The 27,650-nt window shown below is 42.2% G+C and overlaps 1 protein-coding gene across 5 annotated transcripts in view; it reads right to left on the minus strand.

Annotated features, from left to right (window-relative positions):
- Nucleotides 1-415: 415 nt before the first annotated feature.
- FAM174A (family with sequence similarity 174 member A) overlaps nt 416-27,650 on the minus strand; it is a 30,362-nt gene continuing 3,127 nt past the window's right edge. Inside the window, exons 2-3 of one of the 5 annotated variants that reach the window (XM_030567172.1) lie at nt 6,925-7,056; nt 416-999 (exon numbers count right to left, since the gene is read on the minus strand). In XM_030567172.1, coding sequence (XP_030423032.1) covers nt 996-999; nt 6,925-7,056 — 136 coding nt within the window. In that variant the 3' untranslated portion in view covers nt 416-995. The other 4 variants (XM_030567171.1, XM_030567170.1, XM_030567175.1 and 1 more) reach the window with 4 other exon arrangements.

A 27,650-nucleotide genomic window follows, 5' to 3' on the forward strand; every position in this document is an offset into this window, starting at 1 on the left:
AGTTATATGACCCTCCTTTAACTCTTTACTTACTGAGTCCTATATCAGCCACTCCATTATTGCAATATCTTAAAGAAAGGATTACAGGCTTAAATGAAGGCTTCCTGCTCTACACCTTTGAAGGGTGGCTTTGAATACCAAGGACCAGATTTTCAGCGGGTGGAAGTCAGAGTAGCTTCACTGATGTCAATGTAGCTATACTGATTTACATTAACTGAGAAAGTGGCCCCTGGAGCGAGATTAGCCACTCTGTTACACCAGCTTTATGTCAGTGTGACTGCATTTGTTAGAGAAGCCGATGGAACCATTATCAGTCATAACTGGTTGACTAGAATGGCCATAACATTACCGTACTTCTCAGGATCCTGTCAAAGGCCTCTTTAAAACCTGCATAAATAAAGTGTCATACAAAATATTAGGAATATTGTAAACATTTTATTGGTTCACTTGGCAGTTTTAAATAATGTTTACATACAACAACTCACAGTCATTTAGTTAAAAATTTCAAACAAAAAGAGGCAGTAGTTTGGCACAGAGCTTTTTCAAGATAGGGAAAGAATCTCAGCTAAACTACAGAAAATCTAGCCATACTACAGAATTCACACATACGTAAGATGATGATGTTTAAATGGACTTAAAATATTACACTGGTAAAAACAAGTGAACATATTCCAGATTGGTATAGAAAAGTGTACCATATATATACACAAATAGGGAATTAAAATAAGCAGAAAATACCCTGTTTTAAAAGGGAATCTCTTTTCCAAATAGTTTTGAATGTTAGTGTACACTCTGAATTTAGAGTATTTCTGTATATACAAAGAGGTACAACAAATTGTTATAGTATTTATTGCAACAAACTAAGAATACCATAATATACACAATTTAAATACCCCCCTCCCCGACCCTGTTGATATATTGGCTTCTTATTCCTCCTGCAAAACCTCCTCTTTCTGTTGATTTAAGATTAATTTTTCTCAATGAAAGGCATATACTTATCTGCAACAGAAGAAACAAAGGTGGTAATCTTTAAACACATACATTTTTAAACACCTTTAAAAACAAAAAAGATATAAAAATATTTTTGCTCTGACTAGTTAAACTTGTCCAAAAACCTGATAACTTCTGGTACTGATAAAAGGAGTCTGCCTCATACATAAAATATCCTTCCCTAGATCTGTTATACTGGATAATAATGAAATAGTGCATTTTGAAGTATGATTATTTCTCCATGCTAGGTTTATCTTTACAAAAAGAATAGTTTAAAGACTTAAGATTCTATAGTATGTACTGCACAGTATGCATTGTACTTAAGAACCAAGGATTTGTCAATCTGTTTTCTTTTAAACTCCAATATTGGGTTTCCACAAGATTCAAATACACTGAGTCTGATTACTTTCAATCCAAACAAGTTTACTATTATGATCTACTGAAATGCTCTATTTCTAAGTAATAAAGGCTTTTTTTGTTTGTTTGTTTTTCCTTTGATTGAGAACTTCAGCAGTAAACTTCATGGCTGGCTCACATGAGGATGTTTCAGCTGCACAAAGCAGATGCTTGCTCTTGTAAATCTTGTTGATGAGGATACTCTGAGGGCTATATTCTAACCTCTGGGACTTTTGTAAGTAATATGAATGCCAACAAGTATTCTCTAAGGCAAGTTGTCAGGTGTTTTGTTTTACACAGTGTTCTGTTATTTTAGAGAACTAGTGTGGCAAGTCTTTCTGAAGGAACAATTTACACCTTTGTATTTTATCTGTTCTGTAAAATAAGATAAAAACACTTATTTCTCCAAGACATTTGTTTACAGCTATCAAAGTATCCCACAACTGACTTATCGGGAATATGGTTTCAGTTTTCAGTACTGCTGGCTGGATACTTATGTATGTCAAATTGCAGTTCCAAATCCTCAACTAACTCTACTGGCATAACCATGTGTTTCAGGACACAGTTCCAAATTGCCCTCCTTGTTCATAAAGCCCTCAATGCACAAACTCACATACCTTTTCTTTAGTCCCTTTCTACCTAGCACCAGCCTCCCCACAGTTATTTCACACAAACTTGACATAGTGAAAGCACCTAAGCCTTTGTAGTTCTTCTCAGCTAGAGCTAGAAAAACCTGTAGGCAATCTTAGCCTCAGGAATACCATTTATTTTCAAAAAGTTATTCTTTCTTATTTCTCTTGTTCACTTCCATTTTTTAATTTTAAATTAGGCAACTACTTAACTCTAATTTGTTTCTGGACAGTTAACAGATGCTATACAAAATGAAATCATATGTCAGTCCCTAGGTTCTTGCAATTCTGAAGTACACTTACATACATCAGAGCCAGAGAATCATCCTTAAATATGAAATTTTGTTTCTTTTGTGTTATAAATTTTAATTTCACATGTGGCATGTGGTAATTTGTTTTTACCTAAACAATAAAAAAAAAAGTATCAGTCTGTAGAACAGAAAAGGGTTTATCCATTAAAAAAAAAAGTTTTCCTGTTCATTCTAGGTTGGAGTTGCAGCAGATCTCTATGAGAAAAATTTTGTGCACATCAAGAGCACCAATGATTAAAAAAAACTTTGCAAGTAAAATTACACCAGTAAGCCAGATGGTCAGATGCACCTGGCGCCTTCTCTACAGGCATCTGCAAGATTCTCCTCCCTCCCTAAATCAACTCTCCAAGCCTTTAAATCCTTACCTGCCATTCCTTTAAGAATGATACAGATCCTGATAATCATTAAAACATACTGGTTGAAAAGTGATGAGTTTCAAAAGATTTAATTAATTACACCAGTGCTTGCCACGAACCTTCTAAAAGTCTAACCAGAGTCAACATGCTCCTAATCATGAAACAACTTTTTAAATATCCTACACCTAGGTTTCAAATTTCTGCACTAACCCTCCAAACAATGCCATTGAGCAGCAATGCACAGTAAAATACTGTGTGTAAATGGCAATGTTAATTTAGCAGCAACTATTTGAAATTTTACTGTATACAGATAACTCAAATGGTTTACCTGAACAAACAACAGAAGAAAACATTGCAAGATAAAAAAAAAAAACAAACAAAAAAACCCACACACACCACGGGGGGGTTGGTTAGGGGAGGGGGAGAAGAGAAGGAAGGGGAGAAAGAGGGGTTCTAATAAGCTGCTGAACCAACCTTTTGCAAAGGCTGAGAATTTCTCTACTAGGTTAAATAAATTGTGCAGTATGAGAGAATGCAGAAAGCCTTTGAGTAACATAGATTTTCAAGATTAATTTTTTCTTATATTATTGACTGGATGAAATTGGAAGCCCCTGGAAGCCATTTGCCCTAGCTTTTCATCCTGAGATGGTGGCTCAAGGCACTTGAATAATGAATTAGGACTTTGTAGCTCTTTCCTTTGCAAGACACACAAAAACAAGTTCAGTTCTCTGCAACACTTTTACTTAATATTTCTTAAATATGAATGTTTAGCAGGCTATTCTCTTTTGGAGATATTATTTATGCTATGTCTGTGTTGTGTACATAGTACAATTATGATTTTCTAAATTGGTTAACTGAAACTCTAGGTAAGTGATACTCAGACTGAGGCTCATTAGCCACAAGTGGCTCTTTAATGTGTGAAAAAAAATGCAAAAAAAAGACACATGATATTAAAACAATCTGATTTAATTATAACCAATCAGGATGCTTTTACTATGTTATTAACCAAGTATAGTTGATAAAATAATAATACTTGGTCAGTTATTGTGCTGTAAGAATAATAGAGAGATATAGTAAATGAAACAATTCACACTACCGTGGCTCTTTTGGGTAATGCTGATTGCTCATTTGGCTCTTAGGTCTGAGTAGCACTGCTCTATGTTAACTTAAGTTTGGTTAGGTTGTCCAGAGTTACTCTATCTCAAATCACTATTCTTGCAGAACTCAGACTCTGCAACCTAGTAAACTCTTGAGGTTTCAGCCTTGTGGAGTATAGCAACTCTACAGAGCAGACAGTAAGCTGCAGTCTCCTCAAGCAAGCACCTGTGATTTGCAAAACAGAGCATGAGCATGACATAACTACCATGCTGGCATGTAATACAGCAAGTATAGGATGGGTCAAAATCCCTTAATGCATGTAAGAATAAGAGTATTTTTTTTTTAAAAAAAAAAGACTAAATAAAGACTGAAGACAGACAAAACTGAAAAGAAATTTTGCTTTGGGCATGAAAACAACAGATTTTTAAAAATAAATGCTTTTCTACCTAGGTTCTGATACTGTTCCAATGACTGCGGTACCTAAAGCACTTCAAACTGTGAAGTATATAACTGATTTCTAAGTGTGTATCACTTTCCATTGCATTGCTAGTATGGTGCTATAATCATTGTTTTACCATCGAGAAGTCACATTTTATAACATTTTCTTATAAAAATGCCACCTCAAAGTAGTAGTGCAAATTCTACAATGGATAGTCTCTTTGTATCAAACAACTGCATCAAGGCACAACTCTTACTTTCAGATTCAGGATATGGTGGTTCCCACAACCACCACCATTTTCTTTAGTTTTCTTAGATTCAGAACAAAATGGCTGGTTCTATTTTGTGGTTCAAGCATCTTCTTAAAATCTTCAGCAGCAAGATATGTTCCCCATTGTGTTACTTATTTACATTAATAGCTGCCAGAATATATAGTTGTATAAGCAGATAAATTAAATGTGGGTAACAGCTGTCTTTCTAAAGATAACAAAAAGTTTTTCAAATGAGCAATTTTAATTATTTATTTTATGAATGTAATAGTTTATTATCTCTGAACTGTTGGAAGGAAGGTTCCAGCTTCTAGCCACTGCACTGTCAACCTACGTTCCAGAGGTACATTTTGAAGGGGAACAAATATGATTCACAGTACTGAACATCTCATTAAAACAGACTAGATATTTGGTACAATCCCATTCAGATTTAATCAACTGTCAAATTTTCCCTTTCGTTTTTGCATTGTACTGCAATATATTGAGCCCTCAGGCTGCTAAGGATGCCCTTATACACTCTTTACATCACACCTTTTTGGCTGGCAAAAATGGAAAAATGAAGGCAGCCTTGATATTCCAACAGACTTGTGTCAGCAGTTCTCTTCTCTGTTTACTCCTCATTTATCTGTCAAGGGAGAAAGATACACTGCTCTACTGCAGATACTGCAATCTGCTTTGCACACTTAGATTTAGGTACTTCATGACAGGTTGCATAGTTAAGAGGATTTGTGGCACTTTAACTGTTTTTAATTAAGATGTTTTGCTGAAGACCACCGAATTATAGGATGTGAGCAATCTCAGAAATGCCTAGGTCTAGAAAGTAATGACAGGAATACTATGCAAAATTAGATACAGTAGTATTAGTTAGTTATCATATAATGGAATAATTTACTAAATATAATCATACTGGTTTAGAAGACTTACAGTCCAAGTGTTAACATTGGGCAATTTGATCCATAAAGATAGAAAAAACACATGGAGCAATCATAAAAATAGAGGACTTTCTAAATTCAAAGCACCAAAATAAAAAAAAATATTGAATAGTTACAATGACTTTGAAACCAACCTAATAACTACCAAAAAGACAAGAAAAGTAAAGGTTTTAAAAAAAAAAAAATAGGGCACAGAAGATGGTTTCTTTTAGTGCACAGTAAACTTCAAGCTATGGATTGGATTTCTGGCATATTTGTAAAATATGAATGAAGTTTAGAAAATGACCTAAAAAAGTAGAAAGTGTGATAGTGAGAACATTTGATACATACACTTCAGTGTCAAAAATCTAGAAAATCTAATATAATCTGCAAAAGATTTCTAAGAGGAAAAAAATTAATCATGCCAAAACAAAGAAAAATATATACAGTAAATAGATGTGTATCTGTACTTTTGTTTTCCAAAGGTAATTCCTGCATGTGACAGATTGTTTGTCGAACGTAATGCTGTAGACCAATCTGCTTCACCACTATGTGAAAGACAAGATGGGTGAGGTAATATCTTTTTACTGGACCTACTTCTGCTGGTGAGAGAGAAATTTTTAAGCTTACACATAGTTCATCTTTATAGGTTGATCTTAGTATTTTAAGCTGTCCCGCACCAGCTACACATTCCTTTTAGATCAGATCCTCTACTTCTCAGCATGTGAGATAACATTTAATCTCTTCATGAAGCAGAACTTGAAAGCATCTCAGATTACTCCTTGCTTTACACAAGACTCATTTACAGGAGTACAAAGTAACTTTACAGCCGCAGATGCCAAAAATGGATATTTGTATCTAAGCGCAGCTTAGACTCCTCGTACAGTTGAAAAAAATTTAATCATGCCAACTCGTTGGCATTTACTGGAAAACCTATTAAATTACCTTCCCTATCTCTAGCTACAAAAGAGAAAATAAAATCTTCACATAACCCCAAGCATTAGATTTAGGTACAGAATTGTGAACCACACATTTTTTCTATGTAGAAGGGAGGAAGAAGATTGTGGCACATACACCCAAAGGCAATAAAGTTAGATTTTTAATAATTGTGCCAGTTTCCCCTGCTATCTATCCCTGTGAAGTCTGAATTAGAAACAGGTTCCTATATGTAGATTAAGGTCTCTCTGTTTAGCATCTCCAACTCACGTTGAACCAAGACTGTGGACGTACACAACTTCTGAAAACTAAGCCACTTTAAAGAGTCCCTAAATTTAGGCTCACGTTTATTGCATTTACGTGGCCCACCAGACTTTCAGAATATAAACTGAGAGTCCAGATAAAGTAACCACATGTAAAAGACACTGACCACATGTAAAATTGTAATTTGTCGAATAAGTGTGATGCTCCTGGCCTAACTACTTCATCTACGGACAATGCGTGCTGCGCTTTCGAATATGTAGTGAAGTTGCTTGACCATCATCATTCCTCCACTCCCGTAAGAGTACACTAACCTTCTAAACACTAACCTTCGAGGATGATTAGCATCAAACAATGTTGTATCATCATCATCATCTTGTTCTAATGGCGTCAACTCCATATTTTCTATGTTGGTGTCCAAAACTCCATACCTTCGGGTCTTTTTGTTTCTTTTTCTGAGGCTGAAATATAATGTTTTTAAAGTTTTAATCTTTAAAATAGCTGAAATAGAAAGTTATAACTGTGAGATTACTGTATTAAAGAGCAACAAGGAGTCCAGTGGCACCTTAAAGACTAACAGATTTATTTGGGCATAAGCTTTCATGGGTAAAAAACCTCACTTCTTCAGATGCATTGTATTAAAGAGAACAGTTTTAGTTCCTTAAAGTTTAGATCTGTAATTAAATTCTTCATATTTGCATGTTATTTAACATATGCTAATCATTTAAAATAATTTTCTTTATCTCAATGGAGTAAAAGTATAATATCAAAGAGTAACATTCCCCTGAGAGCCAAGTTTTCAAAACAGGAAGCCTAAAATGGCACAAAAATATGTATAAAATTGTGCACCTACATTTTTGTGAATAATTACTGTAACAGTGGATCAAAGATAGGTAGTCGCAGATCCACATTTTTTGAGGCACCTACCTAGCTACGTGCAAATGCCATCCATGATTTGTAGTAATTTCAGCCCAGGTCTACGCTACGGCAGGGATTGATGCTTTAAGATCAATCCACTGGCGGTCGACTTAGTGGGTCTAGTAAAGACCCGCCAAATCGACTGCAGATCGCTCTCCAGCTGACCCCTGTACTCTGCCTCCAATGAGAAGAGTAAGGTAAGTCAACGGGAGATTTTCTCCCATCGACCCCCAACGATTTAGGCCCTGTGGTAACTCAACCTACGGTACGTCAACAAGTTGCATAGTGTAGGTCAACTTATGTGGTTGTGTAGATGTAGCAATTAAGTATGGACCTCTGGTTCTGAAAACTATCTAAACTGGCAATGATGGCCAAAGTGGAAAATCCTGTTAATCTTTACATCACATACTATACACTTCTATACCAAAGAACAGATACACAATGCAGAGACAAGGTGTCTGACAAAAAAAAAAAAAAAGGATCTAATGAAATTGTATCTTTTAAAAAAAATGCAAAATGAGCAGAACTGTGGATGCTGAAGTGTTTTCATTCATTACCTGCAACTAGACTAGTAGTAAAGATTTAAAATTTTTATTAAAGTTAATGTTTATAATTAAATATACACAAGTTAAGAGGGAAGGTACTGTACATCTGGGGTCCGACTTGAGTTATGAGGGATTACATATCACATAACCAGCATAGACCCTGATTGGGATTCGGGGTTTTTTAAAGCATCAGTGGATAAGTAGGCTCGAATACGCCACCTATGCAATGTATAAAGAGTCCAAGTCAGTATCAGTGTCGCGAATAAGTACATGGGTGGGGTGCATCTCTTGGCTCTTCAGGGAAGGAAGTGGGTTACTTCCCTGGTCAGTGGTCTTGATTACTTAATGTGGTATTGATGGTGTCCGGTGATGTGTTGCATATAGCTGTCCCTGGACAAGCTCATGGTGCCAGACACCATGAGCTGTCTCACGAGCTGAGCTTAGCGTTGCCTGACTCCACACACTCTCAGTACCAGCTCGTTGTGGGGGACCCACGAGCCCAGGGCTCCCATGATCAGGGCGTGTATCTGGACTTCTCTTATTAGGCAACTATTTGTTACTGAGCCAAACGATCACTATTACTAAGCTAAATGCTAGACAAAAGCACATAGCAGAACACCTGCAAAGTATAGCAATCTATTCTTTATAGGAATGTTTCTCAAATTTGGGATGCTGCTTGTGTAGGGAAAGCCCTTGGCAGGCTGGGCCAGTTTGTTTACCTGCCTCATCTGCAGATTCGGCCGATTGCGGCTCCCACTGGCCGCAGTTCGCTGCTCCAGGCCAATGGGAGCTGCTGGAAGGGGCGTGGGCTGAGGGACGTACTGGCTGCTGCTTCCAGCAGCTCCCATTGGCCTGAAGCAGCGAACTGCAGCCAGTGGAAGCGACAATCGGCCGAATCTGCAGATGAGGCAGGTAAACAAACTGGCCCAGCCCGCCAGGGCCTTTCCCCGCACAAGCAGCATCCCAAATTTGGGAAACACTGCATTATAGAAATAAGGACTCATGATCAGATACTTTATATCAATGGCATCATTTATACACCTGCATATTCAGATTATTCCACAGTTTGCATTACAAGTCCCTTTTTCTAGGAGTTTAGCATATTAGGGTAAACTCATAGACTTTAGGGTCAGAAGGGACCAATATGATCATCTAGTCTGACCTCCTGCACAAAGCAGGCCACAGAACCCTACCCATCCACTTCTATAACAAACCCCTAACCTATGTCTGAGTTATTGAAGTCTTCAAATTGTGGTTTGAAGACCTCAAGCTGCAGAGAATCCACCAGCAAGTGACCCATGCCTCACGCTGCAGAGGAAGGTGAAAAACCTCCAGGGCCTCTGCGAATCTGCCCTGGAGGAAAATTCCTTCCTGCCCCCATATATGGCGATCAGCTAAACCCTGAGCATGTGGGCAAGACTCACCAGCCAGCACTCAGGAAAGAATTCTCTGCAGTTACTCAGATCCCATCCCATCCAACATCCCATTACAGACCACTGGGCATACTCATCTGCTGATAATCAAAGATCAATTGCCAAAATTAAGTTATCCCATCATACCATCCCTTCCATAAACTTATCAAGCTTAGTCTTAAAGCCAGATATGTCTTTTGCCCCCACTACTCCCCTTGGAAGGCTGTTCCAGAACTTCACTCCTCTAATGGTTAGAAACCTTCGTCTAATTTCAAGTCTGCACTTCCTAGTGTCCAGTTTATACCCATTTGTTCGTGTCTACATTAGTACTAAGCTTAAATAATTCCTCTCCCTCCCTAATATTAATCCCTCTGATATATTCATAAAGAGTAAGCACATCCCCCCCTCAGCCTTCTTTTGGCTAAGCTAAACAAGCCAAGCTCTTTGAGTCTCCTTTCATAAGGCAGGTTTGCCATTCCTCGGATCATCCTAGTAGCCCGTCTCTGAACCTGTTCCAGTTTGAATTCATCCTTCTTAAACATGGGAGACCAGAACTGCACACAGTATTCCAGATGAGGTCTCACCAGTGCCTTATATAACGATACTAACACCTCCTTATCTTTGCTGGAAATACCTCGCCTGATGCATCCTAAAACTGCATTAGCGGCCATATCACATTGGCGGCTCATAGTCATCCTGTGATCAACCAATACTCTAAGGTCCTTCTCCTCCTCTGTTGTTTCCAACTGATGTGTCCCCAATGTATATCTAAAATTCTTATTATAATCCCTAAGTGCATGACCTTGCACTTTTCACTATTAAATTTCATCCTATTACTATTACTCCAGTTTACAAGGTCATCCAGATCTTCCTGTATGATATCCCAGTTCTTCTCTGTGTTAGCAATACCCCCCAGCTTTGTGTCATCCGCAAACTTTATTAGCACATTCCCGCTTTTTGTGCCAAGGTCAGTAATAAAAAAATAAACATACATTTCAGACTGAAACTTTAAACATGTAATAAAACAAACTGTTCAGTCAAAGTTCATGCTGAGGGATAGCAAGACAATAAGACTGTACATGAAGACTACAGGTCCCATATCCAGGAAACAGGATCCTACCTCTGAACACCAACACCTGCTACTTGGCTATTTTTTCTTTGTTTGTCTGTCATACTCAGCCCTACATCTCTGTTTTAAAGGAGGACTTTCCGTATTTAGGAGGAACAACAACAGGCAGCAAGGCTAGTGGAGTACACATTTTGAGGCACTAGCACACATGGGAAAAACGAATTAAGTCAGTTATATTGAAATAAAGTCAAGAAATTGACAAGACTTATGCCTATCATCACGGATCAAAACACAAACTATTTTGACTTCTCTCATATTACCTATTTAGGCTCTGGTCCTGCAAAAATTTACATGTGCTTAATTTTATGCACATGAATAGGCTCATTCAACTTAGGGGGGACCACTCATCTACCTACATGCAGGGGGAAACTGCACAAGTCTTTGCAGAATTGGGACCTTGAACAGTAAGCTTTTTGGAGCATGGTACACATCTCTACTGTTCTGTGAGATGCTGGATTCATAAATAATAATACTGCAAAAGACATGCAATTTTTGAAGACTTCTATTTTTAACTCCCATGACTTCCTTATTTTTTTAAACTATTATTTGATAGGCATTTAGTCCTCATTGTTACATATTGACCCCCTTTTCAAAAAGTGCCAAGTAAATTGGTAGAAACAGCATTACAGAACACCAGGATCAACATGTGATCAAACAGAGAAAGATAATTGTGCCGCTCAAATCCATTATTAGTATCTGTACTGCAGTAGCACCTATAAGCCCCAGGACACACACAAACTGTTCTTCTGAAGGGCTTACAAATTAGTCTACTGGAATTTTTTGAGAAGGTCAATAAAACAATGGATAAAGGAGAAGTGGTTGATACAATTTATTTGTGGTTTTAAAATGTCTCCAACAAAGTTCCTCCTAAAAATCTATTAGGGAAACTAATTATTAATGGATAGAGCCCTCTGTAGATACAAAATTTATACCCACAGATATAAATCGGATACTTGTGGAGCTGCAGGACTCTGCCGGGAACCTTAGTGGCAAAAGCAGCAGCATGTCGAGCCACCACTCAAAGGAGCCAGAGCCTTGCATGGGCAGCTCCTCCAGTGTGGCTGTACTGCCCTGCCAACCAACTCATTGGCAGCTGTCCTTGGTTGCACTGTGCATGCAAGCAGCTCACATACTTCCAGACAAGAGTCCCTTCCATGCAGTGGTGTCTCTGTCCTGTCCAGGAGTGTGCAAGACGCTTGAATGATGAATGGTCCATTATTAGGAGATGAAATTCAGTCTTACTAAACACTAGGTGATACATAGTGGAAGGAAAAAAATGAAGTACTCATGCACATTGTTGGGTTGCAAGTTAGCTATGATCACTCGGGGGGGGGAGGGGAACAGGCTAAAATCCTGGCTTCACTGAAGTCCACAACAAAACACTCACTGATTTAATGGAGCCAAGATTTTACCTCTGGACATTACTGTGGATAGCGCAATATGCACCATTGGTCAAATAAGCAAGCAAGAAGATAAAATTATAAAAGAATGGGATAGAAAAATGATACTAAAAATATTTTACTATTATAAAAGTAAATGGACCTTGTCTTTAATACCATGATTAGCTCTGATCACCCTGCCTCAAAGCAGATATAACAGAAGTAGAAGGGGACCAAATATTTGTGACAAAGGATTAGATATATGGAAAGACTAACATAGGTGACACTGAAAATACTGAGACCATTAAGTTTAGGAAGGAGCTAAAAGAGAAAACATGACAAAAGTACCTAACAATGAACAATGAATGGCATACAGAAGGTAAGTTGGGAGTTTCTATTTACCCTTTTCAAATACAAATTAGCATCCAATGTAAAGACAAATTTAAAACTGAAAAGCTTGTTTGTTTTTTTAAAAAGAGCCATAATGTATATTCAGCCTATGGAAGTCAGCATCCCAAGATACTGAGGTCAACATAGAGTACAAGAAAGGATTAGACTTCACATGGGTGACAACAACTTCTATAGTTACACGAGTATGTGGTGAGGTTTTTTTTAAAAAAAAATTTTTAAGAAAACACCACACACAGCTACTGAAATAGCAATATGTCAGTATCACATATTAAGAGTTTAGGCTATTAGCCTAGTACTGTTTTGTTAGCAGAGACATACCTTGTTCAAATAATTAGATGGCTTGGCCAAGAGTCTTACACCCTCTTTCACCCTTGTCCACTAAGTCAAGAGGCTGCAGGAGCATAAATGGGCTCTGAAAAATCCTGATCCAACTGGAGAGAATTCACTTGGGGTAGAAACTGAAGACAGCATGTTGGTGGCAGGGCTGCAGCACTGTGACTGAGCAGCACTGCTGCCTGCACCATGAGCAACCGGAAACAGGTTGACATAGCTTAGGTAGCCTGTCAAGAACGTACAAGTTATATCAGGGCTGTTTTGCTCATATAGCAACCCTGAACTGGGTGGGCACAAAGGTGGCTTGAGGCCCCCTTAGGGCTTGGCTACACTTGCAAGTTAGAGCACATTAAAGCAGCCCCGGGAGCCCTAACTCATGAGGTGTTCACACTGGCAAGGCACATAGAGTGCCTGGACTCTCCATTTGGAGCACTTCTGGTAATCCACCTTCACAAGAAGCATAAAGCTTGCTGTACCCTGCCTGAAGCACCTACGTGTCAGCGTGGATGACACGTGGCATTACCACGCTGTGGTTGGCCTTCAGAAACACCCCATAATCCCCTGAAGTCAAGTGGCCACTCTTGTCATTGTTTTGAAATCGGGTGCAGGCACGCGGATATCTCCTTTCAAAGCTCCGTTTCTGACGGCTGGCATGCTTATCTGCTCCAAGACAAAGCAAACCATTAGTGTGGAATGCTGCTGTTGTGAATGTGGGGTGTGTGTGTGTGTAAGTGTAAGTGTAGGGGGGTCAGCTACTGTCTGAACTTACAAGACAGCATGCTGACATGCTCTCAGCCTCCCAAAACACACTGTCTCTCCCCCCACATACACACAACACACTCCCTGTCTCTTTCTCTCACACATACACACTCCCCATTTGAAAAGCATGTTGCAGCCACTTGCACACTGGGATAGCTATCACAATGCACTGCTCTTTGTGGCATTGCAAGAGCTGTTAATGTGGCCACATCAGTGTGCTTGCAGCTGACAGTGTAAACATGTGGCAGTGTTTTCCCTTCTGCGGTCACCGAAGGCTGGTTTAACTCCCAGTGCTCTACATCTGCAAGTTTAGCCAAGCCCTAAATCCAGGGCCACCCAGAGGATTCCGGGGGCCTGGGGTCTTTGGTGGCGGGGGACCCCTGCTTCAGCAGTAATTTGGTGGCAGGGGGCCCTTCCGTTCCGGGACCCGCCGCCGAAGTGCCCCGAAGACCCACGGCGGGGCCCCCCGCCGCTGAATTGCCGCAGAAGCGGGACCCGCCGCCTTAGTGCAGCCGGGTCTTCGGCGGTAATTCTGTGGCGGGGGGCCCCCACCAGGGGTGTTCGGGGCACTTTGATGGCGGGTCCCGGAACAGAAGGGCTCCCCACTGCTGAATTATTGCCAAAGACTCAGCTGCACTTCGGCGGCGGGTCCCGCTTCAGCGGTAATTCGCCGGTCGGGGGTCCTTCCGCCCCGGAGCACAAGGACCCCCTGCCGGCAAAGACCGGGAGCGGAAGAAGCTCCAGGAGCCCGGGCCCAGCAAGAGTTTTCCGGCCCCCCCAGAACAAGTGAAGGACCCCACTCCAGGGGCCCCGAAAAACTCTCATGGGGGCCCCTGCGGGACCCAGGGCAAATTGCCCCCTTGCCCATCCCCCCACCCCCGGGCGGCCCTGCCTAAATCCCATTCTCTCTGTACTGCAAGTTCTGTGCTGCAGTGAAAAGGAGCAGCACAGAATCTCTCACCTCTTGGATTCATTCAGATTATCCATTTTTCCACTAAAGTAAAAATGAGTAACATTCCTAACAGCTAGATATTTATTACTACTCATCAATACAGTAAGCTCCACTGTCAAAGTAAATAAAATCACTAAAGCCAGTGTGTTAAAATGTTTTAAGAGAGTGAAAGTACTTTATACATCAATGTGTGAATCATATTTCACATAACTTTTGGCAAAAGGAGAGGGATACCTTGCTGTGATTGGGAAAAGCTAAACAGGTCTTTACAATTCACTTCACCTAGTAAATTTTCCAGAACTGGATACCTTCTGATCACAGGTTTAACTAAATAGCTTAAATGAGTACAATTAATGTGCCTGATTTTTCAAGTGCATATACCAAATACTTTTACAATCAACCAACCAACCACACACCTAAAATCTGGAGGTCAAGAAATTTAAAATTAAGACTGCACCTAGCCTCCCCCAAAAGCACACAAGGAATATGAACTTTGTCCTTTGTCCACTCTGTTCTCTCTCACTATAAGAGAAGTATGTTCTTGACAATTATTACACCTAGGTAACATGTTAAGAGCCAAAAGACCTGTCCAGTTTAGCCAGAAACCTTGCTGCTAGAGGCCTCAAATCCCATACACATCATGAATAGTAATCAGAGTCATACAGAGAACGAGAAGTAGATTCCATTACCCGAGAGCTCTGTTTTTCCTCATTCCCATCAGAGGAGAACTCATCCACCAGATAATGGATTGAGGAGGATTGTGGTTTTCTGTTATTTTATTTTCTTAACGTAAGATTCTAGCTTAGAGCGACATTTAGGGGAAGGACATTTGGGGGAAGTTGATCACTTTTCCTGTGGCTATCTGGTATAACATTGTAAAGTCTGCCTCTTCAGTTATTGGCCAGAAGCTTCATAGAGTCCCAGAGTTTTACCTAAAATCATGCCAGAACCCCACAGCATTGCAGGGAAAAGTTTATCTAAGAAAGAGAATCAGAGGTACCTCTAAATAGAGAGCAAGAAACTTTAGTATATGCAACTCTGGACTACTGAGGTGGCTCCTCTTCTGGACAGGATTTATAAATCTGTTATCCCCTTTACAGTATTAGAAGAAGATGCTAAAGCCAGGAGACAGGGCTAAGCAGACCTCAGATCCTTAGAAATTAAAGGAAGGGTTAGTGCAAGTGAACATTGTTCTGGTGGAAGGGAATGGATCCAAGCAGTTTTCATGTAAATGCTTCTCAAATGGTTGGGAGTTAACAACTGACTGAAAACTGACTCTGCACCATAGAACCACCCCTGTGGAAGAACACTGTACACATACAGCAAAGAATCCTGTGGCACCTTGTAGATTAACAGATGTTTTGGAGCATGAGCTTTCGTGGGTGAATACCCATTTCGTCGGACGCATGTAGTGGAAATTTCCAGGGGCAGGTATACATATGCAAGCAAGAAGCAAGCTAGAGATAACGAGGTTAGTTCAGTCAGGGAGGATGAGGCCCAGTTCCAGCAGTTGAGGTGTGAAAACCAAGGGAGGAGAAACTGGTTTTGTAGCTGGCAAGCCATTCACTGTCTTTGTTTAATCCTGAGCTGATGGTGTCAAATTTGCAGATGAACTGAAGCTCAGCAGTTTCTCTTTGAAGTCTGGTCCTGAAGTTTTTTTGCTGCAGACTTCAAAGAGAAACTGCTGAGCTTCAGTTCATCTGCAAATTTGACACCATCAGCTCAGGATTAAACAAAGACAGTGAATGGCTTGCCAGCTACAAAACCAGTTTCTCCTCCCTTGGTTTTCACACCTCAACTGCTGGAACTGGGCCTCATCCTCCCTGACTGAACTAACCTCGTTATCTCTAGCTTGCTTCTTGCTTGCATATGTTATAACCTTATTCCCAGATTTGGACCTAAGCGTCCAAAATATGGGGGTTAGCATGAAAACCTCCAAGCTTAGTTACCAGCTTGGAGGTGGTACTTGCTGCCACCACCCAAAAAATTAGAGTGTTTTGGGGCACTCTGGTCCCACTGAAAAACCTTCTCTGGGGACCCCAAGACCCAAATCCCTTGAGTCTCACAACAAAGGGAAATAATCCTTTTTCCCTCCCCCCCTCCAGGTGCTCCTGGAGAGATACACAGACACAAGCTCTGTGAATCCAAACAGAGTGACTCCCCCTCTCCGTTCCCGGTCCTGGAACAAAAAGTACTTTCCTCTTCACCCAGAGGGAATGCAAAATCAGGCTAGCCACTTCAACACACACAGATCTCCCCTGATTTCTTCCTCCCACCAATTCCCTGGTGAGTACAGACTCAATTTCCCTGAAGTAAAGAAAAACTCCAACAGGTCTTAAAAGAAAGCTTTATATAAAAAAAGAAAGAAAAAATACAAATGGTCTCTCTGTACTAAGGTGATACAATACAGGGCTAATTGCTTAAAAGAATATTGAATAAACAGCCTTATTCAAAAAGAATACAAATCAAAGCACTCCAGCACTTATATTCATGCAAATACCAAAGAAAAGAAACCATATAACTTACTATCTGATCTCTTTGTCCTTACACTTAGGGCTTGTCTACATCAGAAAGTTGCAGCGCTGGTGAGGGAGTTACAGCGCTGCAACTTTGAAGGTGTACACATCTGCAGGGCATCACCAGCGCTGCAACTCCCTGTTTGCAGCGCTGGCCGTACTCCCGTTTTGTCTCGGGTGTAGAGGATCCAGCGCTGGTGATCCAGCGCTGGTAATCCAATGTAGACACTTACCAGCGCTTTTCTTGACCTCCGTGGAAGGAGGAAGCCTCTGGTAATCAAGCTGGTCTCCTTTCCCGGTTTGCTCTCTCGTTCCCGGAACCCCGAGCAAGCAGGTCTCCTTCCCTGCGGTTTGCTGGGTGGCTCCGGGAACGCGAGAGCAAACCGCGGCGAAGCTGGTCTCCTTTCCCGGTTTGCTCTCTCGTTCCCGGAACCCCGAGCAAGCAGGTCTCCTTCCCTGCGGTTTGCTGGGTGGCTCCGGGAACGCGAGAGCAAACCGCGGCGAAGCTGGTCTCCTTCCCCGGTTTGCTCTCTCGTTCCCGGAACCCCGAGCAAGCAGGTCTCCTTCCCTGCGGTTTGCTGGGTGGCTCCGGGAACGCGAGAGCAAACCGCGGCGAAGCTGGTCGCCTTTCCCGGTTTGCTCTCGCGTTCCCGGAACCCCCCTTGAAGCCGCCCAACAGCGCTGCAGTGTGGCCACATCTAACACCACTTGCAGCGCTGGTTGCTGTAAGTGTGGCCACTCTGCAGCGCTGGCCCTATACAGCTGTACTAATACAGCTGTAACAACCAGCGCTGCAAAATTTTAGATGTAGACATGGCCTTAGAAACAGAAGATTAGAAAACAGAACTACTTCTCCAAAGCTCAGAGGAAGCAGGCAGCCAGAAAACAAAGACCCCAGACACACAATTCCCTCCACCCAAAGTTGAAAAAATCCGGTTTCCTGATTGGTCCTCTGGTCAGGTGCTCCAGGTGAAAGAGACATTAACCCTTAGCTATCTGTTTATGACAGCATATGTATACCTGCCCCTGGAAATTTCCACTACATGCGTCCGACGAAGTGGGTATTCACCCATGAAAGCTCATGCTCCAAAATGTCTGTTAGTCTATAAGGTGCCACAGGATTCTTTGCTGCTTTTACAGATCCAGACTAACACAGCCACCTCTCTGATACTTGAACCTATGTACTGTTGCCAGAATTCCTAGTGATGCTATAGCAGCTCTCAGAAAAAGGAGACTTCATCTTTAAAAGACATTCTCAAAAGCGTCATCCTCAAAAGGAGCAAGGTTAGCCATGGGTCTGATGATGGAATAAAAAGAGTAGTCTGGTTACTACAATAAGCAGGTTCACTTGTATTACATGAATTCCATGTTTCTGGAATGATTTAAAAAGTAATAATATGAGTTACAGGTAGTTTACAATCAAGTTAAAAAAAGTAAGAAGAAAATCCTTCACAATGTTACATTTTTACTGTACCATCTTTTACTGCACTTACAAATTACTAAAAATAGTGGTTTATGATCCAAACACAAACTTCACTATAGCAGTGAATAATAATGACTGAAAAATAAACCCAAAATAACTCTTAGAACTAGAGAAGAGCAAACTAGAATCCACACACACATGTGGACACACACTATCCAAGATTAACAGCAGTACATTTTTTTTAAATAGGACTTAAGAGCACATTTGCTGTTGCACATTTCAATCACCATGAAACTAGCTTTAATCAGAATGCCAAGAGGGGTACTGGTGAGTATACTCTGGGCAGCTATTGTTTGGAAGAAAATTTTATTATTAAAAAGGGACTCCTGTCTTTTGCAGATCAAGTCCATTTTCTCAATGAGTCTCCAACAGAGGTGAAAAAGAGACTAAAAAAATCAAATAATCTTTCATTACCTCACAGACAGTACTTTGAAAGAGTTAAGCAGCCTTGGCTAGGCAGCCTTTATTAAACTTCATCAAATGCTTGCAAACTGAAATGTTTTATTGAAAAACTCTCCAAACATATCAAGAGCTGGTGGAAGATGTCATTTTATTTATTAGAGCGGAGTGAATTTTTTAAGATTAATAGTTTATCTGTGAAAAATGAAGTTTCAGGTTGACCAAAAGTATTCATGAATTTGACTCAAATTCACTGAATAGTTCCAACCAATTTTCTTTTAAAGCCTAGAGTCACAAGGCAACTTAGGTGCTATTCACAAAACCATCAGAGAAGGGGGAGGCATTGCCACCCTTATAGTACCGTGGTTGGAGAACTTACCTGGGATACAGGAGATTTGGGTTCAAGTCCCCATTCTTCTTGAGTCACAACAGAATTCTGAACTTGGGTCTCCCACATTGCAAGTGATGACCCTAACAACTGGACTACAGAGTATGTCGGGGTGGGTCACAATCTCTCCAGTTCAAGCTATGCCAGGTTGGATAAATAATTAAATATCCATTGGAGCAAGGACTGAAACTGAGGTGATCAACCCTCTATCCTCCAGGATAAGTACTCTAACCACCAGACTAATCCAGAGTCATTCTGTATGAATATTTACAGTACATGGAATAGCTTCAATAGAGAGCTCCACCCCAGAATACCCCAGAGTCTACTGGTTATTGCATTAACCTGCAATGTGGGAAAGCCATGTTTAAAATTTTGTTGTGAATCAGGAAGAATGGGGACTTGAATGCAAGCCTCCAACATCCCAGGTGAGTCCTCTAACCACAAGGCTATAGGGTATAATTGCAGCAGCACCAACACCAGTTTTGTGAATGGCATTTCCAAAATTTGCTTTGCTCTTAATTAAAAAATAAAAGTTAAAAGTGCTGGAAAACAAAACTTGTCATTTGACCAAAACCTAATTGTTTTCCAGGCTTTTGTTTTACAGAAAAAGCAATACAAAAAATAATTTGTGGTCAATGCAAGGTGATTGTTTTCATTTGACCAGCAAACCAAAAACAAACCAACAAACCCACCACACACCAAAATAAAACCACCACCCCCGAACAAACAAAAAACCAACACCACCATCATATCCCCCCTCCTCACCCCAACAATTATTTGGGCAGCTCTACTTACTACACACTCAATTGAATGAGATGCCAAGGGCCCTCAATTCCACTGACTTTAATGGATCCAAGGGGGAAATGCTCAAGCTTGCATTCCAAAATGGCACATAAGGCCTCAGTCCTGCAAACACACACATACTTAATTAATGAAATCAGACGAGTTATGCACATGCTTAAGGTTAGCATGTGTTAAGCATGTGTCTGTTTACAGCACTGGAGCCTAATCCACAAATTTCCATTATTCACATGAAAGAATCCTATTCAGCTCAATAAGGTTACTCTCATAAGTAAGGGCTTGTAATATTGGATCCTGAAAATCTGTCAAGCTATATTTGTTTAATTTGCTCTGAGTGATATATTAACCACTATAACAGTTTGGCAAATTTCCAGATATCAATCTAACAATATCCCTCTAACTATCCAGGGATAAAGAGTGATATTCTTCAGAAAAGAGACTCTTTATACTAAAAGTAGAGTCTTGGATAACTAAAGATAGAAAGAAGGTTTCTTAAATTCAGCATTAAAAAGTGAGGCTGTAATATGAAACTATCACTCGTGCCAGTTTTATTCATACGTGACAGAACATAACATTAAGGAACTTTTATCCCATATTAGGACAGTGAACATCTATTCTGTAATCTAACTTTGTTTCCACTTGTAAAGCATTTGCTTTTTGAAGTTATGTTTCAGTTGGATACAATGCATGAATTGTCCACGTTCATTGTTCAAGGTGCTATGGTGAAGGAAGCTATTATAAGAATCCATACAGATAGGTCAAGACCATCTTAGATCAAGGAGGGGCTGGAAGAATTGTATATTGCCTTCTTCAATGACTGATTTTACACTAAGGCCAACAGAAGTGTATGTATGTAGTTTAAAGGCAGCATTCTGACCCTTCTGGGTTGTCCAAAACCAGTTTTGCACTTTCATTTCTTCTCTTATGGAAGAAGGATATATTTAACTACATGACTTGCTGGTTGGTACAAGGATATTAGAGACAAGGTGAGAGAAATATAAACTTTTATTGGACCAACTTCTTGTTAGTATCTATTAGTAAATATTCATCCTTCTAGTCCTTTCTTTCTGTATATTTGATTCATTTATATATCAACTATTCTTCAGAATCTTTATATATTAACAAAGAATAAGTTGAACTATAAGGCCCAGAACACTGTCTGACAAGTAACCCTACTCAGGAATTTTATGCGTTAGGCCAGGGGTGGGCACCTTTTTTGGTCTGAGGGTCACACCTGGGAATAGAAATTGTATGACGGGCCATGAATGCTCACAGAATTGGGGTTGGGGTGCAGGAGGGTGTGAGGACTCCAGGGTGGGGCCAGAAATGAGGTGTTCAGGGTGTGGGAGGAGGCTCCAGGCTGAGGCAGGGGAGTGAGGTCCAGGAGAGGAGGGATAAGGGCTCTGGCCTTGGGCTAGGGATGGGGGGTTTGGGGTGCAGGAGGTGGCTCCGGCCTGGGACCAAGGAGTTCGGAGGATGAGAGGGGGCTCAGGGCTCAGGCAGGGGTTTGGGGTACAGGGAGAAGCTCAGGGGTGAAGGCTCCAGGCAGCGCTTACCTCAAGCATCTCCCAGAAACAGCGGCATGTCTCTTCTCCGGCTCCTATGCAGAGACATGGGCCAGGCCACTCTGCACACTACCCCATCCGCAGGCACTGCTCCTGTAGCTCCCATTGGCTGAAGTTCCAGGCCAATGGAAGCTGCAGGGGCAACACTTGGGTCAGGGGCACTGTAGGAGCTAGAGGGGGGCCATGTTGCTGCTTCTGGGAGTCGCATGGAGCGGCTCCCGAACCTGCTCCCCCCTGCAGTGCCGGAGTGGGGCAAGCCCCAGACCCTGCTCCCCAGCAGGAGCTTGAGGGCCAGATTAAAATGGCTGGTGAACTTCATCCGGCCTGTGGGAAGTAGTTTGCCCACCCCTGCATTAGGCTGTATTTAATAATTCATTGCATCTTCATGTCTATAAAACTTAACTGTTGGTCCTCTCAGCTGTAAATAAATTAATCACTTCACATATAAATCAGGTAAACCAAGAATGTATAGAAATGACATCAGAACATACATTTCTTTGGCAAAACCCTATATGACACTGGTACGAGAAGTTAGTTGGGGAACGAAACTGCATACCCTTCCAGATACAGTGAAGGAAAAAGACAGAGCCACCATAGATCTGATAACAGAGTGGTAATGTATCTTTTCTTTCTGTACTCTATGTAGTCCTGTACTAATCTCTGGTTGATAATCTTTGATTAAATAATTCCAATTGAGCCTATTTTTCAACAATCTTGAGCCGTTACTAACTCAGACATGCAACATTCTGCTGATAAAAGTAACAAGCTTTGGGGTTTACAAAGAACTCTTCTTCAGGTCTGAAAAGCTACTCAGAGTATCACAGCTAATAGAAAGTGGAACAGATTGTTTAATATAAGGAATTAACATGCTATAAAAGACCATACAAGGTGAAGTGGGCAGTTTAACATCTCTGCAGTTCTAGTGCAAAGGAGGGTTAGTGAGGCCTGGTCTACACTACGTGTTTATTCCGAATTTAGCAGCGTTAAACCAATTTAACGCTGCACCCGTCCACATAACAAAGCCCTTTATATCAATATAAAGGGCTCTTAAAACTGATTTCTGTACTCCTCCCCGATGAGGAAAGTAGTGCTGAAATCGGTATTGCCGTGTCAGATTAGGGTTTGTGTGACCGCAATTCGACGGTATTGGCCTCCAGGTGTTATCCCACACTGCACCATTGCTTTCCAGAGTGGTCACAATCTGAACTCGGACGCACTGGCCAGGTAGACAGGAAAAGTCCTGCAAACTTTTGAATTTCATTTCCTGTTTGCCCAGCATGGTGAGCTGATCAGCACAGGTGACCATGCAGAACTCATTAGCACAGATAATTGTGCAGTCTGAGAATCGAAAAAGAGCTCCAGCATGGACCGCACGGGAGATACTGGATCTGATCGCTATATAGGGAGAGGATTCCGCGCTAACAGAACTCCGTTCCAAAAGACGAAATGAAAAAACACTTGAAAAAGTTTCCAAGGCCATGATGGAGAGAAGCTACAGCAGGGACTCAGTACAGTCCCGTATTAAAGTTAAGGAGCTCAGACAAGCCTACCAGAAAACCAAGGAAGCAAACAGAAGGTCTGGGGCAGGGCTGCAAACATGCCACTTCTAAGCTGAGCTGCATGCAATTCTAGGGGGATCCGCTACCACTACCCCACCCCTGTCCGTGGATTCCGAGGTGGGGGTAATCTTAGCCTTGCCTGAGGATTCTGCGGTCAGGGAAGATGAGGACGAGCTTGCAGAGAGCACATAGCACTCCGTTCTCCCCAACAGCTAGGAGCTTTTTTCTCAGCCTGACAGAAGTACCCTCCCAGCCTTCCCAAGCCACTGTCCCAGACAACGAAGCCATGGAAGGGACCTCTGGTAAGTGTACTTTTGTAAATATAAAACATGGTTTAAAAGCAAGCGTTTTTTAATGATTAATTTGCCCTGAGGACTTGGGATACATTCGCGGCCAGTACAGTTACTGGAAAAGTCTGTTAACATGTCTGGGGATGGAGCGGAAATCCTCCAGGGACATCTCCATGAAGCGCTCCTGGAGGTACTCCAGAAGCCATTGCAGAAGGTTTCTGGGCAGGGCAGCCTTATTCCGTCCTCCATGGTAGGACACTTGACCACACCATGCATGTAGCAAGTAATCTGGTATCATTGCATGACAAAGCCTAGCTGTGTATGGTCCTGGTGTTTGCTGGCATTCAAGCAATATCCATTCTTTTTCTCGCTGTGTCATCCTCAGGAGAGTGATATCGTTCATGGTAACCTGGTTGAAATACAGGAATTTAATTAAGGGGACAGAGATGGTTGGGCTGTTTGCCTGTGGCTTAAAAGAAATCCTTCCCTGCATTTAGCCAAGGAGGGCGAGAGGGGGCGGGATTGGCACCGAGCTTTTTCGCGTTTAGCTAGCTGGGATCTTCCCTGCTACCAGCCACACGGTGAGGGGGAGGGTGGCTAGCAGCAATCTTCCATGATACTAGCCACGCGGTGGGAGGAGGGGTAAAGCGATCATCCCAGGGAATCGGATGGGGGCGGTTCTGGTGCTGCACGTTAACAGGAAAGAAGCAGCACTCAACAGGCTTTGCTTGCTATTTGGGAAAGGAGAGCGCTGGATATATGAAGGCTGCAGAAGCTGAAAGACAATGGCTTACCATGGACGCATGCAAGCCAAATTCTGATGCCCAGACCTGTGTCTGTGATCTCTAACACCAAAGCCGCAGACACTCAATATTAAGATGCAAAGTGCAATCTTTTAGTGAGATCACATGTGCTATGTAAGGTGAATAGTGTTGTTCACCATGAAAGAGTAAAACCATTGTTCTGTAAAATGTATCTTTTTAAATACTTCTCTCCCTTTTTTCCCTCCCTCCTGCAGCTGCAAATTTTTCAACTCTCCCTCCTCCATCTCGAAGGCTATCTCAGATAAGGCGGTGGAAAAAAAAGATGTGAGAAGAAATGTTCTCGGAAATCATGGAAGTGACCCGCAATGAGAGTTCATCTGAATGAGTGAAAGGACGTGGTATCAAAGTACAGGAAAGATGCCAGTGACCGTGAGGACAGGAGGGACGAACATGAGGAGAGACACTCGAGATGAGAGGTGGCAGCAGGAAGATCTGAGGTGTCGGGATGCAACTCTGGGGTTGTTGCATGATCAAACGGACATGCTCCGGCGTCTGGTGGAGCTTCAGGAACGGCAGCAGGATCACAGAGTGCCACTGCAGCCCCTGTATAACCACCCTCCCCTCTCACCATGTTCCTTAGCCCCCTCATTCACCAGATGACTAAGAACGCGTAGGGGGAGGCTCCGCGCACCCCTATTCCACCCCAGTGGACAGCACAACCAAAAGGCTGTCATTATTGCAAAATTTTAGTGGCCTTTTCCTTCCCTCCTATCCTCCTCCCAAACCTCACCTGGGAAACCTTGTCAGTTCTCGCTCTCTTTTAAAAATTAATTAATAAAGAATACATGATTTTTATACATGATTTTTAAACAAGAGTGATTTTATTTCCTCAGGAAGCAAGAGGTAATCGAAGGGGTAGGGTGGGTGGCTTACAGGGAATGAATCCATCAGCGGACGGGCGGTGGGGGAGGTTCAGCAAGGAGAAACAAACACAACAGTCACACCGTACCCTGGCCTGTGATGAAACTGGATTTCAAAGCCTCTCTGATTCGCATTGCTTCCTGGTGTGCTCTTCTAATCGCCTTGGTGTCTGGCTGCACGTAATCAGCGGCCAGGTGATTTGCCTCAGCCTCCCACCCTGCCATAAAGGTCTCCCCCTTACTCTCACAGAGATTGTGGAGCACACAGCAAGCAGCAATAACAAAGGGGACATTGGTTTGGCTGAAGTCTGAGCGAGTCAGTAATGTGCGCCAGTGCACCTTTAAACGGCCAAATGCACATTCTACCACCGTTTTGCACTTGCTCAGCCTGTAGTTGAACAAATCCTGACTACCGTTTAGGCTGCCTGTGTATGGCTTCATGAGCCATGGCACCAAGGGGTAGGCTGGGTCCCCCAGGATAACTACAGGCATTTCAACATCCTCAACTGTTAATTTCTGGTCTGGGAAGTAATTCCCTTGCTACAGCCGTTTAAACAGAGTCGTGTTCCTGAAGACGCAAGTGTCATGAACCCTTCCCGGCCATCCCACGTGGATGTTGGTGAAACGTCCCTTGTGATCCACTAGTGCTTGCAGCACCATGGAAAAGTACCCCTTTCAGTTTATGTACTGTGTGCCCTGGTGCTCCGGTGCCAAGATAGGGATATGGGTTCCATCTATCGCCCCCCCCCCCCCCCCAGTTAGGGAATCCCACTGCAGCAAAGCCATCCACTATGACCTGCACATTTCCCAGAGTCACAGCCTTTCGTAGCAGCAGCTTAATGACTGCTTTGGCTACTTGCATCACAGCAGCCCCCACAGTAGATTTGCCCCCTCCAAATTGATTCCCGACTGACCGGTAGCTGTCTGGCATTGCAAGCTTCCAGAGGGCTATCGCCACTCACTTCTCAACTGTGAGGGCTGCTCTTATCTTGGTATTCTGCATTTCAGGGCAGGGGAAAGCAAGTCACAAAGTTCCACGAAAGTGCCCTTACGCATGCGAAAGTTTCACAGCCATTGGGAATTGTCCCAAACCTGCAACACTATGCAGTCCCATCAGTCTGTGCTTGTTTCCCAGGCCCAAAATTGGCGTTCCATGGCTAGAACCTGCCCTATTACCAGCATGATCTCCAAAGCGCAAGGGCCTGCGGTTTGAGAGAATTCTGTGTCCATGTTGTCATCACTCTCGTTGCCGCGCTGCTGTAGCTGCCTCCTCCTCGACTGGTTTTGCAGGTCCTGGTTCAGCACTGATTGCACAAGAATGCGCGAGGTATTTACAACGTCCATGATTGCTGTCTTGAGCTGAGAAGAGTCCATGCTTGCCGTGCTATGGCGTCTGCACAGTTCACCCAGGGGAAAAGGCACCAAACAGTTGTCTGCTACCTGCAGGGAGGGAGAGGTGAGGCTGTGCCCAGAACCACCCGCGACAATGTTTTTTGCCCCATCAGCCACTGGGATCTCAACCCGGAATTCCAATGGGCGAGGGAGACTGCGGGAACTATGGGATAGCTACCCACAATGCAACGCTCCGGAAATCGACACTAGCCTCGGTACATGGATGCACACCGCTGAATTAATGTGCTTAGTGTGGCCACGTGCAATCAACTTTATACAATCTGTTTTAAAAAAATGGTTTCTGTAAAATCGGAATAATCCCGTAGTGTAGACATACCCTGAGTTATAGATTGTTCTAACTAAGCCATAAATCCAGTGTCTTTGAGTCCATGAATTTTAGGCTATGTCTACACTACAGCTTCTGTTGGCAAAATTTATGTCACTTAGAGTGTGAATATTTCACCCCTCTGAGCAATATAAATTAAACTGACATATGCATTCATGTGAGAGCGTCTCCCGCTGACAGCATTTACGCTGTTTGCAGAGGTGTTTTTTTTAAGCTGATGGGAGAGCTCTCTCCTGTCTGCATAGAGTGTCTTCACTAAATGTGCTGCAGGGCAAAGCTGTATTGGTACCTGTATCAAAAGAACCTGCTTCATTACAGAAAAAAAAAAACCTCTGTAATCACACACCCCTAGCTGTCACCTACCATGCTATGCTGGAAACCATACACGGTATCATTAAACAATTAGAATCTGTGCCTGACAGGGACTACATCCTGAAAGAATCTTTCCCAAACTCCCTCTTCTGGCCTCAAACACCCCCTAACTTCAGCAAATTCATTAACAGAAGCAAGTTTCCCACAGTCCAAGACAAACACAAACTCAAAGCAGCACCAGATGCTGCCAGAACAACAGATGCAAAACTTGCAGACATATCTCCACTGCTACAGTGATTAATACTCACCCAAACATACCTTTCAAAACAAGTGGTATACCTAATCCATTGAACTAAATACCCCAATAACAAGAATTACTTGTAACAAAAGTAAATAAGAAATTTTCAGAGTGGAGTCAATTTAAAATTGACAGGTCCCCTTTAAGAATCACATCTGAAGCTTGACGGTACTTGGTGCATGAA

The sequence above is a fragment of the Gopherus evgoodei genome, chromosome 6, assembly GCF_007399415.2.
Source record: "Gopherus evgoodei ecotype Sinaloan lineage chromosome 6, rGopEvg1_v1.p, whole genome shotgun sequence".
Classification (NCBI taxonomy): domain Eukaryota; kingdom Metazoa; phylum Chordata; order Testudines; family Testudinidae; genus Gopherus; species Gopherus evgoodei.